We start from the raw sequence: 17,648 nt of genomic DNA, 5'->3' as shown, positions 1-17,648 counted from the left end.
ATAACTATACCTTGATTGTAGTTTATAAATTGTGCTGAATCTTTGTTAAATTGTGTTCCCTTGTGTCGCTATGGCTTTATGTTGATTTGTAGTCTATGAAGTGATTCCGTATGTAAATATATGTTCCTTGAACCTTTATATGAGATAACAATTTTCATCAAACCATGATGAATAACTTCCGTACAGGATAAGCAAGTAGTGTTTGTTTCTATTTAATATTGTTTTAAAAGGATTGCATGATATTTTAGCAATATTTTATCGTTTTAAACAAATCAAAAGCTATGGATTTGCTGCACCATAAATTCTTCTCTGGATCTATTTCTTTGAACTTGAAATTGATAATTTTGATTTAAATACGAATAAAGAAATTCAAGCGTTTAGGGAGAAGACTGTTCTATAGAAAATTTTGTTGTCAATTGGACTGAAACTTTCTCAATCTTTATCGGTTGTGCTGTGTTTGCCTTCCATCATTTGACTGTGTTTTATTTAACTTGTTTTCAATTGATATCCATGTGTCTCGCTTTTCCCATCTTTTGAGTTCTTTGGGTTTACTTGACAGATAGTATATATAATGAGAGTTTTATGCGGTATCCTTCAATTAGGTGTTGTTTTGATCCTTGATCCACCAACCTTATTCATATAAAGAAAAGTTAGTGTGGGTTATAAAAAAAAGGGGGGTCTTAATTGGTTCTTTCTAAAAGGTTATTCATTCGGCAATTTTTTTGTGTTTTATAACATATTGAATTAATTTTGTATTATGTGATTATACCTATGTGGCTAATGTTATAGCAAATATTTGATGATGTTTTAAATGATGAATTATTTAAAGATTTGTATTAGTGTGTTATTTATTGATCTAATTGATGTGTTATTTAACAAAGTATAATTGATGAATTATTTGACTATGTGTGATTCAAAGAAAGGTCTTATATAAAGATGTGTTATTCGAAGATGTGTGATTTAAAGATGTGTAATTTAAGAGGAGTTATATAAAGATGTGCTATTTGAAGTTGAGGGATTTAAAGATGTGTTAGATAAGAGTTGTTATATGCTGCACTTGTTGCTGTTTGCTGTTGTTGACCATTAATGTCATAAGTTGTAAATGTCGGTCTAAGTTGTAAAGTTGTAAGATGTCGTCCAAATTATTGTGGTCATATAAGATGTTCATGATGTTCAAGTTGTTCAAGTTGTAGGAAGATTGAGTCCATTGCATACTCATTAAAGTTGGGGGCTTTAAGCCCGGCAGCCTTTGTGCTCATTAAAGTTGGGGGCTTTAGGCCCGGCAGCCTTGTGCTCATTAAAGTTGGGGGCTTTAGGCCCGGCAGCCTTGTGCTCATTAAAGTTGGGGGCTTTAGGCCCGGCAGCCTTTGTGCTCACACATTGAAGAGCCTATTATGCTCATTTTTGTTATTGATTGGTACCACATGCATTTGCATATCAAGAAGTTTCATGATGGTCTAAGTTGTTAAGTTGTTGTTGAGTTGATAGAGTTGCATGGTCAAAGATGAGTTGTGTCGTCAAGTTGAGTGTTAAGTTGATTATGATTTGAGAGGAAAATTAGTAATAGTATTTGATGATTGTGTTTGTTATGAAATGAAAAATATGCTAAGTGTTAATTGTTGAGATCTTGTTAATGTTAACTTGTTAAATGCATTTTATTGGATTATATGCGCTTAATGTATTGATTATGAAATCTCACCCCTTCTGCGTATATGTTGCCTCGACCGTGGGTAATGTGCAGGTAATAAAGATTAGAGGCGTTCGTGAGTGGACTCCTCACTTGGTGTCTAGGTGCTCTGATACGTAACGGGATGGGGGTTTGCTTTTACTTCTATTCCTTACGTGTCTCTTTTATGAACTAATTTATGAGATTTTCCAATAAGGCCTGCGTGCCAAGACTTTTAAATGTTGAACTATTTTCCGCTGCAACAGTTTAAGATTTTCACGATGTTGAATTTAAAGGATAATCATTATTATCTGTATTTGAGATTTTTAGGTAGCATGTGACATTCCGTTATGATTTAAAATACTCTGATTTAAATGAAATTTTCAAGTTGGGAAAACGGGGTGTTACAATTGGTATCAGAGCAGGTCGGTCTGCCCGGCCAAGTAGATGAGTCGTTGTGTCGCGTCGTCATGTTTTCTAGTTAGTAGTTATGTTTTATTATGTGATCTGTTGTTTATCATGTTGTTGTTGTTGACACGTGATCTGTTGTGTTTTCTTTGCATTAACCATAAACCTTCTATTTCTTGATTTATATTAATTTTTTTAAAATATTGATGATTTTGAAGGCCAGTGTATTATAATATTTTCTAGTTGTTAGTTATTTTATAGCTCTCCTTTAAAGGAACATGCACAATATTGCTAGATTTGTGTAGCTTATAGATACAAAATATCATCTGTCAAAAAGTGACATATGTATGCTTTATTAGATTGATCGAATTGTTTTCTCGTAAGTTTAAAAAAAAAAAAAAATAGAGAGAACATTATTACATTGTATTTAAATTAAGAATTGTATGTTAAAATAACAAAGGATGCATCTTAGATTTCTTCAATAACACCGGAATGTTTCCAGCTTTATAAGAAAATGGACCGTATTGATTTAAATCTTCCTGAAGTTTCCAAAACTGTGTTGTAGCATGCTAGTTGTGCGAGAACTATTTTATTTATTTGAGTTTTTTATTTTTTTTATTTTTTTTATGAGGACTATCTTTTTCGAATTATGCATTTGTTTTAATAACAGTGTTCAACTTCCATGAACTTTTGTTGGCTGTAGTTTGCATGACAATTACACTAATTCTCAAATTTTCAGTTAGTGTATAATTTGCTTTTCATTGTTTTGGTTTTACTGGCTTTATTATATACATACATTCTTACAACAATTGTCAATGTTTGTGGGTTGAAATCCTAGTTAATGCAAAATTAGCAAGTAGTATTATTCTTACTTTGTTTTATTGTTTCTTCTCTTTAAGGTCGTAACTTGAATATGTGCAAAGAGAACCTATGACTGATTTTCATCTTCTTAACTGCTTCTGTGAAAGAAAGAAAAAAAAATTATTATACGCATGTAACTACATGTTTACTGACGTGTGCTTATTTGTATACCACTTTATCATTAGAGAGAATCCTTGATCATATTCTTGTTTTGTTGATTTTAGTAAACCTTTTGTGTAGAGTGATGATAAAGTTTGAGGTAAGTATAGTTAACTTGAATTTCACTATATATTTTTTTTTTTTTTTCTTTTCGTGCTCTTAGAAAATCTTAAAAGATATAATGTAAGAAGTTGTAAATGTATAGTTGTGAGACCTAGAAAAAGGATAATCATAATAAGTAAGTTGATAATTTTATTTTATTAAAAAAAAAAAAGGGATACATGTAATGTGCTCCATGGCAAGATTTTAATTAGAGCCTTGTTTCAACTTTTTATATTGCGCTTTCAGATTAGTGCAGGAAGTCTATGTGCGGTATACTTTAGTGTAGAAAGTGAGTTATTGGTGTTCTATTTGGTCCTCTAATTGTTGAAATTCATAATTTATATTTGGTTATAACGTATGTTGTTATGAGTGGAAGTATGACGGGTTTGTAACTCTTATTTTCATCTTTACTTGTTTGTTGTTGTCATGAATTTGATTGCTTAAGTTTGGTGTTGGGGCCTTATGGCTGATCTATTCGCCTTGTGATTCTTAAAGTTTTTCCTTTCGTTGTTGGGTGTCTTCAGAGAAAAACTTGTTTTAATTTTCTGTCGTATTTTTGTGAGGCCTGTGGTGATATCGTGTTTGAAATACTTTGTAGTTTAAGACATTTGAGCAATAATTAAATCAATTTTCTCTTGTGCTCTGAATTTTCGAGGACGAAAATTCTTTAAGTTGGGGAGAGTTGTAACGCCCGTCATAATTATTTAATTATTTTGATGAGTTTTAACATATATTTATATGATTTATATGTGTGATTTATATGATTTATGAATTTAAGTAGTTTACATGATTTATAGGTAAATTGTGTGATTTTCAAGATTGATGTGAAGTATGTGATTTTGTGAAGTTATAATGTTGGTGTGACTTATTTTATTATTAAATAAAATAAGATATGAAAAATAAAATAAAAATATTAGAAGTTGGGCTGTGGTGTGGAAAGAGTAAGTTTAGAGGTGAGAAGAGTAATACGAAAAGATAAATAGACAGACATAAGTTAAGAAAAAATAGTACGTACGTTTTTGGAGAAAAAGGGAGAAAAGTCAGAAGAGGAGAAAAAGAGAGTGAGGGCTGCGATTTCTGCAATTACCAGGTAAGGGTGAGACTAATTTTCAATATTATTAAGGGTATAATTCTATAGGATGAATTTAAGCTTTAGGATGAGTTTGTGAGATTATGAGAAATTAGGGTTGTATGATCATATGGGTAGTGAAGGGTTTATGTTTGTTTTGATGATCTTTGATGAATTTTGTTAAATTCAGGTTCTTTTATATATTGTTATAACTATACCTTGATTGTAGTTTATAAATTGTGCTGAATCTTTGTTAAATTGTGTTCCCTTGTGTCGCTATGGCTTTATGTTGATTTGTAGTCTATGAAGTGATTCCGTATGTAAATATATGTTCCTTGAACCTTTATATGAGATAACAATTTTCATCAAACCATGATGAATAACTTCCGTACAGGATAAGCAAGTAGTGTTTGTTTCTATTTAATATTGTTTTAAAAGGATTGCATGATATTTTAGCAATATTTTATCGTTTTAAACAAATCAAAAGCTATGGATTTGCTGCACCATAAATTCTTCTCTGGATCTATTTCTTTGAACTTGAAATTGATAATTTTGATTTAAATACGAATAAAGAAATTCAAGCGTTTAGGGAGAAGACTGTTCTATAGAAAATTTTGTTGTCAATTGGACTGAAACTTTCTCAATCTTTATCGGTTGTGCTGTGTTTGCCTTCCATCATTTGACTGTGTTTTATTTAACTTGTTTTCAATTGATATCCATGTGTCTCGCTTTTCCCATCTTTTGAGTTCTTTGGGTTTACTTGACAGATAGTATATATAATGAGAGTTTTATGCGGTATCCTTCAATTAGGTGTTGTTTTGATCCTTGATCCACCAACCTTATTCATATAAAGAAAAGTTAGTGTGGGTTATAAAAAAAAGGGGGGTCTTAATTGGTTCTTTCTAAAAGGTTATTCATTCGGCAATTTTTTTGTGTTTTATAACATATTGAATTAATTTTGTATTATGTGATTATACCTATGTGGCTAATGTTATAGCAAATATTTGATGATGTTTTAAATGATGAATTATTTAAAGATTTGTATTAGTGTGTTATTTATTGATCTAATTGATGTGTTATTTAACAAAGTATAATTGATGAATTATTTGACTATGTGTGATTCAAAGAAAGGTCTTATATAAAGATGTGTTATTCGAAGATGTGTGATTTAAAGATGTGTAATTTAAGAGGAGTTATATAAAGATGTGCTATTTGAAGTTGAGGGATTTAAAGATGTGTTAGATAAGAGTTGTTATATGCTGCACTTGTTGCTGTTTGCTGTTGTTGACCATTAATGTCATAAGTTGTAAATGTCGGTCTAAGTTGTAAAGTTGTAAGATGTCGTCCAAATTATTGTGGTCATATAAGATGTTCATGATGTTCAAGTTGTTCAAGTTGTAGGAAGATTGAGTCCATTGCATACTCATTAAAGTTGGGGGCTTTAAGCCCGGCAGCCTTTGTGCTCATTAAAGTTGGGGGCTTTAGGCCCGGCAGCCTTGTGCTCATTAAAGTTGGGGGCTTTAGGCCCGGCAGCCTTGTGCTCATTAAAGTTGGGGGCTTTAGGCCCGGCAGCCTTTGTGCTCACACATTGAAGAGCCTATTATGCTCATTTTTGTTATTGATTGGTACCACATGCATTTGCATATCAAGAAGTTTCATGATGGTCTAAGTTGTTAAGTTGTTGTTGAGTTGATAGAGTTGCATGGTCAAAGATGAGTTGTGTCGTCAAGTTGAGTGTTAAGTTGATTATGATTTGAGAGGAAAATTAGTAATAGTATTTGATGATTGTGTTTGTTATGAAATGAAAAATATGCTAAGTGTTAATTGTTGAGATCTTGTTAATGTTAACTTGTTAAATGCATTTTATTGGATTATATGCGCTTAATGTATTGATTATGAAATCTCACCCCTTCTGCGTATATGTTGCCTCGACCGTGGGTAATGTGCAGGTAATAAAGATTAGAGGCGTTCGTGAGTGGACTCCTCACTTGGTGTCTAGGTGCTCTGATACGTAACGGGATGGGGGTTTGCTTTTACTTCTATTCCTTACGTGTCTCTTTTATGAACTAATTTATGAGATTTTCCAATAAGGCCTGCGTGCCAAGACTTTTAAATGTTGAACTATTTTCCGCTGCAACAGTTTAAGATTTTCACGATGTTGAATTTAAAGGATAATCATTATTATCTGTATTTGAGATTTTTAGGTAGCATGTGACATTCCGTTATGATTTAAAATACTCTGATTTAAATGAAATTTTCAAGTTGGGAAAACGGGGTGTTACAGTAGCTCAGCATGATAGTGTTCATGTTTGCATTGCCAGAATTTTAGAATGGCCTTTTTATTTTTAGTTTAAGTACTCTTTTGTAATTATACAAAGATATTAATTTATTTTGTTTTTGCATATACTAATTATGACAGCCGCCTTGATATTTAAGCCACATAAAATAGAATTTGAATACTCTCGGTTGTGAAATATCTTGCTTAGTTTTTTATTTTGTAATGAATCTCTTTGGCTTCCTTTTGACCTTATTGTTTTCTTTAGACATTGGATATCTTTCATCCACTTGGATTAAGAGTAGCTTTGGATAAACAAGCAAAATCAAGTGTTACTTTGAATAATTTTAGGTAATGGTAGATACATTAGGGAAATAATTGCTATGAGGATGGTAGCTTAATATTGGAGAAGAGAAGACCAAATTTATGACAAGTAAAAGGCTTAGGAAAGATTTTAAGTTAGATTGGATGATTATGGGGGATCCAAATTCATGCATGAAAACCAAAACGAAAAGTGGAGGAATAAGTTTGAAGAGTTCTGAAGGATAATTCATCAGTATTTTCTTTGAAATTTCATGTAAACATGTTCCAAAACTATGTTGAATAATAAAATCAAATTCCACGTGTTTGTTCCTTCATTCCTTATTCCAACATTTCTTCAGTCAAAATTGGTTTATTCAACATGATAGGATTGTCTTGGTTGGATGAGTAGTGGTGTTAAACCAAATTATTTAAAATGACATGACATTTTATCTTCATAATTGTTGTTAATTTTTTTTTACAAGTGTTAATTTTGTTATTATTAACACATATTGTGCTTTGAAGATTGACATTTATTTTATGTATAATGTGAAGATTAAGTAAGTTCTCTTATTTCCATTTTCTTTTGTAGTGTATTTCCAAATTGTTAACTTAAATTTAAAACAGTTACTTATTAATTAAATTCAAAAATGTTTCCTCCCGTACGGTGTACGGGTATACACACTAGTAGCTAAGTAATTTTGCAACTACCTCAACTGTTACTTATTCTGTAAGTAACCTAACTAAATTAACCTTCAAAGTAACACGATCATTGTCTCCAAACTTTATGTAATTTACTGTATCAAGCATTGGTATTGATTTTGGAAGATTCTGAAATTTTTTGTTTCGTGAGTTAGTTATTATAATAAGGGAGCAATTATCGCTCCTTCTCCCACTTAATTTCGCCGCAAAAAACAGAACAACGAATAAGGTGCAGTACGTTTCTGAGCCTTAATTGGCTCTTTAAGATTAGTATCGAGTTCTAACTAATTGCACAAAAAATTAACAGAATCAACTTTGATGTTACAGATTAAATTTTAAAGAGTCGGCAGAAGGCATAATAAGATCAAACATAAGGCGTCTCTCGCCCAAAAAAAATACTTTCTTTTTCCATTTTTCCAATGGCTTTAGACTCCAATGAAATAATACAATTAAATATAGGGCAGGGTTAGATGTTTGATTTTTTACAGTGTTTATCTATTTTTTCTTTTTTATGTTATATTCTATTGTGAACATGAAGTGAACATGGGCTGAAACACACATCCATACTTTTTTTGTGTGCCCCAAAGCCATGAAGTTTTGGGAATTAATTGGGTTGCACAACATTGTCCGTAATTTATTGTGTATTGCTAATAACTTTACTAGTCTTCTCTTTGATTTCCTTAACAAGATCCCGGTTCAGCAACAAGAGCTGGCATCCATGATTCTCTGGAGTCTGTGGAAAAGTCGAAATTCCAAGCTATGGGAAGGCACGAACACACCTCCCGAATCTATTGTGTTGCGGGCTGAAAATTCTCTCCAAGAATGGATACATATGCAAAACGCACGGTAACCAAGTCAAGGTACGCATCAACAAGTTTTGTGGGAAAAACCTCCGCCTCTCATGGTGAAATGTAATGTGGATTGTGCACTCTTTAACAACAACACTGTTACGGGTCTTGGCATATGCTTTAGAGACTCCTCCGGGACGTTGTTGTTAGGCTTCTCGAAGCATTCTTATTTCAATTCTACTCCTCCAGAAGCTGAAGCGCTAGGCTTATTTGAGGCTATAAACATTGCTATTAATTGTCACATGTCATCTGTTATCTTTGAGTCCGACTCTAGGTTACTTGTTGATACTATTAACTCTAACTCTACTCCAAACAACGAGTTCGGAGATATCATTTCTAGATGTAAGGATCTATTGTCATATCGCAATAATTTTATTGTGAGCTATGTCAGGAGACAAGCAAATAGGGTAGCTCATAGCATAGCTAGAGCTTCCTTATCTCACCCTAGCCCCCATATTTTTCATGAAGTACCATCTACATTGTACCCGTTATTTTTTAATGAAATGAATTAGTTCTGCCTTTGCTAAAAAAAAATGTTATATTCTATTAGAATGATTTTTTTTTGAAGGAATTCTATTAGAATGATTTTGTAGCTATAAATGTGTTTTCGTCAATTTTTTAAATAATTGTTTTAGTTAGTTTGGAAGTATTATTTATTTCAAAAAAAATTATTATAAATAACAAGGTATTAAAAAATACAAAAAATAACTAATAATAGTGGTTTATATATATATATATATATATATATATATATATATATATATATATTTGTTCTTAACAATAATTTTTTCCCAAATTTTATTTAACTTATCAACATATGATATGAATATTGAAACTAAAATTTAGATACGTTTAAGTTATATCAAAATTATCAAACTGAAAAAAATAAAATAAATTATCATCAATAATAATTGTCGTCTTTTATTCAAAAAAAACTATCACTGAAATAAGTGAATTAAAGTAAAATAAATAAAACAAATAATATAAAATAAAAATCATGTTTGTCTTTTTGCTTGTTTATATTAGTAGTGTTTTTTTTATGGATATATTAGTAGCGCTTTTTTTTGCTATGTTTTTTTTCTTTCAAAAATAATAAATTTTTATTATAAAATGTATATAATCGATACATTTTTAACTTTCTAACCAAAAAAAAAATATTAGTTTATATTTTGTAAAATAGATTTTTATGTTATTATTTCTTACTTTTTTGTATTGAAAAATGGTTGCATTTTTTTGTTAAGCTTCATTTTAATATCCACTTTAGGCCTCACATTATGTTGGGTCGACCGTGGTTATAAAGACATGTTAAAATAAAGGGTATTGTTAACAAGTGCCTTCAGGGCTTTGGTTAAGGAATCTACAAATAGAAATATTTTTGCTAAAGTAATGATTACACAATTTTTTCATGAAAACTTACTTGTTTTGGATGCTTAACCAATGCCCTTGGGGCACTAGTTAGCATTCTCCTAATATTACTTGATAAAGACCATTGATTATGTTTGAAACAAATGAAATAGTAAAAACAAAAATAGAATGAATGAAACTAATAATGAGTATTAAAAATTTATAAACCAATGAATGATAAATTAATGTAAAAAATCATACACTAATAAAAAATTAAAAAGTATTAATGTATATGTGTGTGGGTATGTGTGGGTGCGCGTGCGATTTGTTTCAATTTTTAAAATTCAATCTAAAATTTGATCAAATCCGCAGTTTTAATTAGATCGGTTTGAATTTAAACATCCATATTCATTCATGTACCTAAGACTATGAGCTTGAACAAATGTCTTCTACTTTTACGCATATGTGCAAAAAGATGAAAGAAATTATAAAGGGGAAATATAAAAGAATAGGTGAAACGATATATGAGATCAAAGAAATAATCTATATGTATTTTTTTTTTTTTTGCATTCACCCACAATTCCAAAAAATTGTTCAACACATGAGTCGAAGTTCTCCTGAACAATTTGTATTTTGGTAGAGTTCATTAACCACTTGAGCTAAATTTTTTTGTTGAAGAAATAATTTATGTTAGTTTCAAAGTAGCAACCACAAGAATTATAATTTGTCCAAAAAAAATGTTAGAAAATTTTATGTGATTTCTTCAAAAAAAAAAATTATGTGATTGTTTATATAAAAAAAGTTATTTGATATATATAATACATAAATGTAATAAAAGTTAGAATTTACAATTTTTTTTTTGTTTTTAACTAAGATATATAATATTCATTATCACATGACATATATGACTCTAATATTCATGTTTAATACATTAAGAATTAGAAATAATAGATTCAAAATTCATGCATATGTAGTTGGTTGGTGCAGTGTTCTTACCGATTGATATGCATGTAGTTGGTTGATGTTGTGAATTAGAAATAATAGATTCAAAATTCATGCATATGTAGTTGGTTGGCGCAGTGTTCTTACTGATTGATATGCATGTAGTTGTTTGATGTTGTTTTTGGCAACTTACCGATTGATATGCATGTAGTTGGTTGATGTTGTGAATTAGAAATAATAGATTCAAAATTCATGCATATGTAGTTGGTTGGTGCAGTGTTCTTACCGATTGATATGCATGTAGTTGTTTGATGTTGTTTTTGGCAATTTATATGCATGAGTCCAAAATTCATATTTAATACATGAGAATGAGGGAAAAACAAAACAATTTTGTTTAATTTATCAAATATTTTTAAAAAATAACGATATACTATTTTTGTTTTTCTCATTTTTTTAATTAAAATTTGAACACTTAAATTTATAAATCAAAAGTAAAATTCTAAATGTTAGAATAAGATCAAAACTAACTCTAGATTAAGCGTATCCATGTTTGATATCTGATTAAAATAATATTTGATATATTTTTATTACCTCCCAATTGAAATGTTTTTAAAAAATTAAATATAAATGTTTCTATTATGACAAAACGGCAAAAAATTAAAAGTATTCAAACAAAATAGCAAAAATTAATATCGACCATATCAATGAATTGAAAGTCAAATTATTCAAACAAAATTTTAGTCTTATAAACTTTTGGTCTCTTTAATATCTCTTAATATTTTTAACACTATTGATCTCTGTGTTCTGTTTGTTGAATTATCAATACAAAGAATGAAGTAGTATGAGACACATCGTGTTATCTTTAAGGATTTTCCGCACAACACACTAAACTCCTAAGATTTAATAGCTTTTGTTTTAGATGTAAAACTTGGAATTTTTATGTGGAGTGTGTATTGCGATGCAAACTTGTGAGAGTTTTAAAGGTATGATCGAAATATGGTTTTGATACCATTTCATAATTTAAGTCGGGTCTAATTTAACTATTACAAAACCCGATAATCTACCACTTATAAACACATTTTCATGTGTATCAATAACACAAGTGACTATACGTTTTTAATTTCCTTATAATAAAAATGTTCAAGAGAGGAGAGAACAATTAATTATTCACTATATCAATAGTACAATCTAGTTGGTTTACATAGATAATACTATTATGTTCTTTTTATTACTCTAAGCTTAACACCATGCTTGAAGTTAAGAACTAAACCATATTCAAGTTCTACAGGTTTTTCCATGTCAAGTGAATGACGAAATGTATATTTTCTATATAAATGAATTAAAGTAAGCTTGATCTCTTGCAAGGAAAATTTCTGACCAATACATGCCCTTGGACCAATTCCAAATGGTATGAATGCATAAGGGTGCCTTCGTTTCATTTCTTCGCATTTTGGGTCAAACCTCTCCGGTTTGAATTTTTCTGGCTCTGCAAAGTTTCTTGAGTCTTTTGCTAAAACTCCAAGTGCTAACCATACCCATGTTCCCTGTCATACCAAAGCATAAAGCCTTAGATAGACATATTTGAATTATTTCCGAATAAGAAATCACGCATTTGACATAGTTGTGCAATCTGGACCGTCAAAACAGGATGGAAGAACATGTTACTCTAGAAAATGTGGTCCAAAATAAAAAGTCAAAAAGTAAACCATTTGATCTTGATCAGACAGTTCAAATTGGAGACGACATGATTACCTAAGTTGCGAGAAGCCAAATCCAACAAAAACTAATATCATATGTCCCCTCCAAAAAAATTGTGATGGGACTAGAGTTATTTACAAAAATAGTGCAAAAACTCAACTTAATGAGCCAGAACTTATCTTAACACTAGTTTTGTAAAAAAATAAAATCCATGGACAAAGATATATTACCTTTGGAAGAAGGTAACCTCCTATATCTACTTCATTTGATGTTTCTCTTGCAACCAGTGGAGAGACAGTGTAAATCCTCATTGCCTCTTTAATCACCTGAATAAATAAAAAGAACTTGCAACTATTTTCTTGGCCCTTTCAACCAAATCAAAGTTCAAAACAAACTTAAATTTCTACAAGTTTCTTTCACTAACCTGATCAAGATAAGGAAAACTTTCATTGAGATCTTTAGCATTAGGTATCTTATCATGTGGACCAAATCCATCAATCTCTCGAAGCAATTTTCCCTCAACATTTGGATGACTAGCAACCAAATAAACAATAGATGACAATGTAAAAGATGTGGTAGCCGAGCCGGCAAGTAAGTGTTCATATGTAACGGCACTTATGTAGTCAAATGAAAACACATTCTCCGACACACTCTTTGATTCTCTTGCATTCAATATAAGGGACAAGAAATTCTTCGAAGTTCGGCTTTTGACTTCCATTCTCTTCTTAACAATATCATCAAGACGACCGGTTAAATTTTTATTTGTACACTCAATTTTCCAATCCATAGTGCCTGGTATTCTCTTCAAAATCTGCCTTATTGGCTCTTGAAGAATAGGAGCAATTAGGCCAATTATAATTGAGAAGGAACCAGACAAATCCATCTTAAGTTGTGTTGTGGAGTAAATGTGTTGATTGATGAAATTTGATACATCATCACTATTAGCACTTGATTGTTCTACATTGTTAACATTGTTCATTGATTCACAAATTGAATGAGGCTTTGAGAGACCAAAGTTGACACCAAATGCTGCATCTCCAATAACATCAGTTGCTAGTCTTAGGGAAAGATTTGAAAAGATTATGTCTTCTTTTGAGGTGTCATTAAGATTTTGGATTGCTGATTCGATAAATGATTGCATTTTAGGCACTAAGTTGGCTAAGTGTGATGGTTGGTATACCGATAATATAGTATTTCTCATCGTAGACCATTGCAAGTCCCTACAATTTTAAATTAGTTGTTTTATTTTAACATCAAAATACAACGATGCGGAAGAGATACAAAGTGTTTGTGGGGTCTAGGCCACATGTCACATGTTTACGTGGAGGTTTAAGTGTGTATGTCATTTATGGGTGTACATGTATCACCACTCATTTTAAAAATACACACAAAAGATAAAAGAGTTTTGGTCAACCATTGTATTTGAATGAATTTTACAGATCTCATTTTAATAATGATGTGATCACAAAAAGTTAATGCCATTCAACTTAGTGGCTAGGCTACCCCACCCCGAAATCCACATGAAAAATGCAATGTTGACTTGTGAGAAAATGAAGTTGTACAAGCAAAGTACATTTATGCTTATCTTGCAGTCTATTTTATATGGTGTGACAAATATATTATTGAGGATATATACAACAACAATAATAAACATTTCATTTTCCCACTAAATAGTATTGATCATATGAATAAAACTACTCATGTGAGTCCAAAAAGAGAGAGCATGCATTCATATGTCATACAAACCATTTACAGTTCAAACTAATCTTAAATAACACATAAATTTGGTCATGTAAATTATGTGGTTTTTCCTATAATATCTTTAACCTTAATTATAAATATGTAAATATACCTGGTGAAGAATAAACCTTTTTGGTGAAGAGGAGAAGCAGAGATAGGAGAGGGAATGCTTCTGTTTGGAATGTCTTTGAATTTTTTGATTCCCACTTCTTTACAAAGCTCTGCATCTGCTATGATTATAAGAGGTTGTCTTCCCATATGAAATCTGCTCCATTTAACAAATAGGAACAATATCATCAACAATAATAATTACTTGAATAATTATTTGAATATTTGACTTACATAAAAAAAAATTAAAATTGATTTTGCTAATCTCATTATGATAAAAAATTGATTTTGTTAAAATATAAATAAAGATTAATATTTGTTTTAATTTAGAAAATATCCTAAATAAAATATTAACCCTAGTCTCAAACTTGCATGTAATAACAAATGCTTGCATCCAAATACACTTGTATTTTTTTTCCACAAGCAATATCCACTAGAACACTGACCCACCAAACCACAAAATTCACAAGTCAAAATAGCAGCCATCATGACTAGGCTGAAGTTCATCCTCATCAAAAAGGGTTTGAAGATTTTGCATATCATGTATTCAACTTGATCTTGATTCCAACAATAACAGTTTTTTTTTTTCCTTCTCAACCAGAGAACTAAAAGAAAAGGAGGAAGAAAAATAAATAAAATGATAAATTGTATGTATGCAAGTACAATATAGGAACCTGTAGATAGGGCCATATTGCTTGGCAAGGACTGAGAAAACGTCAGGGCCATACTTTGCTAACAATGGAAGGTGTCCTACAAGAGGCAGAGATGGTGGGCCTGGAACTTTCCTTAACTTCCAAAATGGCCAATAGAGATAACCCACTAATCCTCCAATTAAAGTCACTAAGATGAATATTGTTGAAGCCAAAGGGACACTTGAGATTACAGTAATAAATAACATTGTTATGTGTGCATATACTTCATATAGTAAGAGAGGAGGGGGGTTTTTTGTTGCTTGAAATAAAAGAATGAGTGGGGCTATATATATTGTCCCATTTCATGGATTGAAGTTTATATAAGGGGGATTGGGGGGACCATATTAATTATAAGAGTAAGATCGTTAAATCAAGAGTGGAGTGGAGATGGTTTTTTGTTTTGTCCGTGTATGAATGATGATATAGACGAATTTGGTAAACAAACATTAATTAACCCAATTTTTTTTGCACACATGCTAACTACGCACTTAGGTAGGCGTCATTCTATTTTCAATTGAAAAGGACCCCATATATGCATGCGGAGTAATTGGTGCACAATCACCAGAATTGGGACATACAAGCCTCTGCACTGTGGCATATTGGCCCCTACCTTTGAAGGATGAGGACTCCAAGCATGGTGAACTACTGGTATCAGGTACGCACCCATACCTGGCAGTGGTGGAGTCAGAAATTTTATAGAGTCTGAGCAAAAATTTTATCGCAAATTCACATGTGACATAATAGAGGATTTGGAAAGTTCTGTAGCATTTCAAATAAGTCTCGATTTTTTTTCTGACCGAAACGCGTAAAATCACAATAGATGCTCTGCCAGGAATCGAACTTAAGTGCAGCTGAGCCAGCGGTAGTTAACTGCAGTCGGAAAGATTGAATGATAGTTAACTACTACTGGGGGCAAAAACGTATTTTTCATGTGTTTTTAGGAAGAAAAAAAAACACATGTTAGAAAAGATTTTTCACTTTTTTTAGAATTTTGCTCTTCTCCCAACTGTTTTTGCTCGCTCCCAACTAAAAAGACGTAATTACCCCTGCATGACTTAAGTCACGCTGCGTGAGTTAAGTCACGCACGATTTATAACTAGCATGAGTTAACTCACGTAGGGTACGTGACTTAAGTCATGCAAGGGTATTTTCGAAAGTTTGGTTGGGAGCGAGCAATTTTTTATGGGAGAAGAGCATAATTCTTTTTTTTTTTTAAGTGGTTAATGGGCTATTGAGTTGGGCTTGCTACAAAGAAAGTAAGTGTTGTGCCCGGGCTAGTGCCCAGGCAGCTGGGGTGTGTATCCGCCCGTGATACCAGGTACATGTACGGTACTCATACTCAGGGGTGTAACCCTTCAACACCATGTGGTAGCCAAGGCTACCCCAAGAAAAATATTTTTCTTAAATGAGTTGGTATGTTTTTATATCTAGCTACCCCAAATAAAAAATATTTAGCTACCCCAAACAAATTTATTTGTTAAATTAGCATAAATAATAAAGTAAAAAAATTATTACATGATTGATAGATTTATTTGTATTAATTTGACACTTTCGGTCTCAACAACAAATAATGAGTTTCTTGCAAATAACTTATTTATTTACATTGAAAAAGACATATTATTAATCCATTTAGTATACAATCAATTATTAATAAAATTGACTTTTTGAAATGCTTTGTGTCCAACTTTTCTAAATAGCTATTGTCAATTTTTATTTTCTTTGTTATTGTTTTATTTACATTTCATGTAAGTAAAAATTATAGTGATTTTTTTAACATATTGCTTTAGATTATGATTAAATTTGATTTTAGTCTCTAGAACACTCACATTTTTTAAGTTAAGTTCTAAGATTTAGTTTAATTTTAGTCTTTAATTTGTTGTTATCTAGATTAAATGCACGACTAAAAACACTCTTCTTCTTTTCTTTTGGTAAAAATTTGGGAGAAATTAATTTTTTTTTAGCAACTAAACCTAAAAAGTTATAAATATTTTTTAGGCTACAATTATATTTATCTTTAAATTTAATATTTTGATTTTAAAAATATTTTATTTTTCTTTAAACTTGGCCCCCGCGTAATATTTTTTGCTAGCTTCGCCGCTGCTCATACTGCATATACCAAAACATACTCATTTTTATACTTAGTTGATTCGTCGCAGCGGATGCAACAAAAAATATTTCGCTTTTTTATTGTATTTCAATTCTCTCCATTGCTTTTGATGAAAATAGTGGAGGAGGTGAACAAAAAAGGTAAATCTCTGAAACAACATGATGATAAAAGTGACGTTAAACACATGATTGAAATATGTATAGTATTATACTAGTTTTTATTATAATTGATTTTTTTAAGCATGTTTTTACAACAACAATGGTAGTTACTCAGTTAAACAACTGTTTTTTGATGTTTTATATCAAAATACTAGTATCTATGCATCATAGGCCCCTACTATGAGGAACAAGCACCAAAAAAATTGAATAATCTAAAAATTAAAAAAGAACGGTTGGGATTTTAATTTAAATTCTTTATTTTGTTGAACTCATGGTACAAGTTGTCTCGTTTTAATTTAATGACCGAATTTTGTTGACGGTAGTGATAGTGCAATTTAGTAACTGTGATGGATCCAAGTTCATATGCATGACCAGCTTGAAAATGGTTAAGTTTTTTGAATTGTCATTAGACTTAGAATTCATGCCTTTTTATGGATGATATAATTGGGATAAGAGATTAAATCAATTG

General features: G+C 31.0%; 1 protein-coding gene across 3 annotated transcripts; it reads right to left on the bottom strand.

Moving 5' to 3' along the window:
• Positions 1-11,815: 11,815 nt before the first annotated feature.
• On the bottom strand, positions 11,816-15,205 carry LOC146952276 (cytochrome P450 711A1-like). 3 transcript variants are annotated; one of them, XM_085700554.1, is made up of 6 exons: positions 14,886-15,205; positions 14,720-14,811; positions 14,227-14,379; positions 12,799-13,594; positions 12,605-12,700; positions 11,816-12,220 (listed from the first exon to the last, which is right to left on the bottom strand). In XM_085700554.1, the coding sequence occupies exons 2-6, from the start codon at positions 14,758-14,760 to the stop codon at positions 11,891-11,893; spliced, it is 1,416 nt and encodes a 471-aa protein (XP_085556680.1). In that variant the 5' UTR covers positions 14,761-14,811; positions 14,886-15,205; the 3' UTR covers positions 11,816-11,890. The 3 variants fall into 3 exon arrangements, with proteins under 3 accessions (XP_085556680.1, XP_085556675.1, XP_085556669.1); XM_085700549.1 differs by lacking the exon at positions 14,720-14,811 and having other exon boundaries at positions 11,816-12,306; positions 14,897-15,205; XM_085700543.1 differs by lacking the exon at positions 14,720-14,811 and having other exon boundaries at positions 14,897-15,205.
• Positions 15,206-17,648: the final 2,443 nt, after the last annotated feature.

This window comes from Medicago sativa, chromosome 1 (genome assembly GCF_051527215.1).
Source record: "Medicago sativa cultivar Bolivia chromosome 1, Bolivia_mono, whole genome shotgun sequence".
Classification (NCBI taxonomy): Eukaryota; Viridiplantae; Streptophyta; class Magnoliopsida; order Fabales; family Fabaceae; genus Medicago; species Medicago sativa.
This window is presented reverse-complemented; position numbering and strand designations above follow the sequence as displayed.

Bases quoted from the DNA above. Each gene is read 5' to 3' on its own strand.
- LOC146952276 (XM_085700543.1), bottom strand. From the start codon at position 15,120: ATGTTATTTATTACTGTAATCTCAAGTGTCCCTTTGGCTTCAACAATA. The intron at 14,380-14,896 runs GTTCCTATATTG...TAAATGGAGCAG, and splicing joins CAATATGGCCCTATCTACAG to ATTTCATATGGGAAGACAAC. The intron at 13,595-14,226 runs GTATATTTACAT...TTAAAATTGTAG, and splicing joins AAAGGTTTATTCTTCACCAG to GGACTTGCAATGGTCTACGA.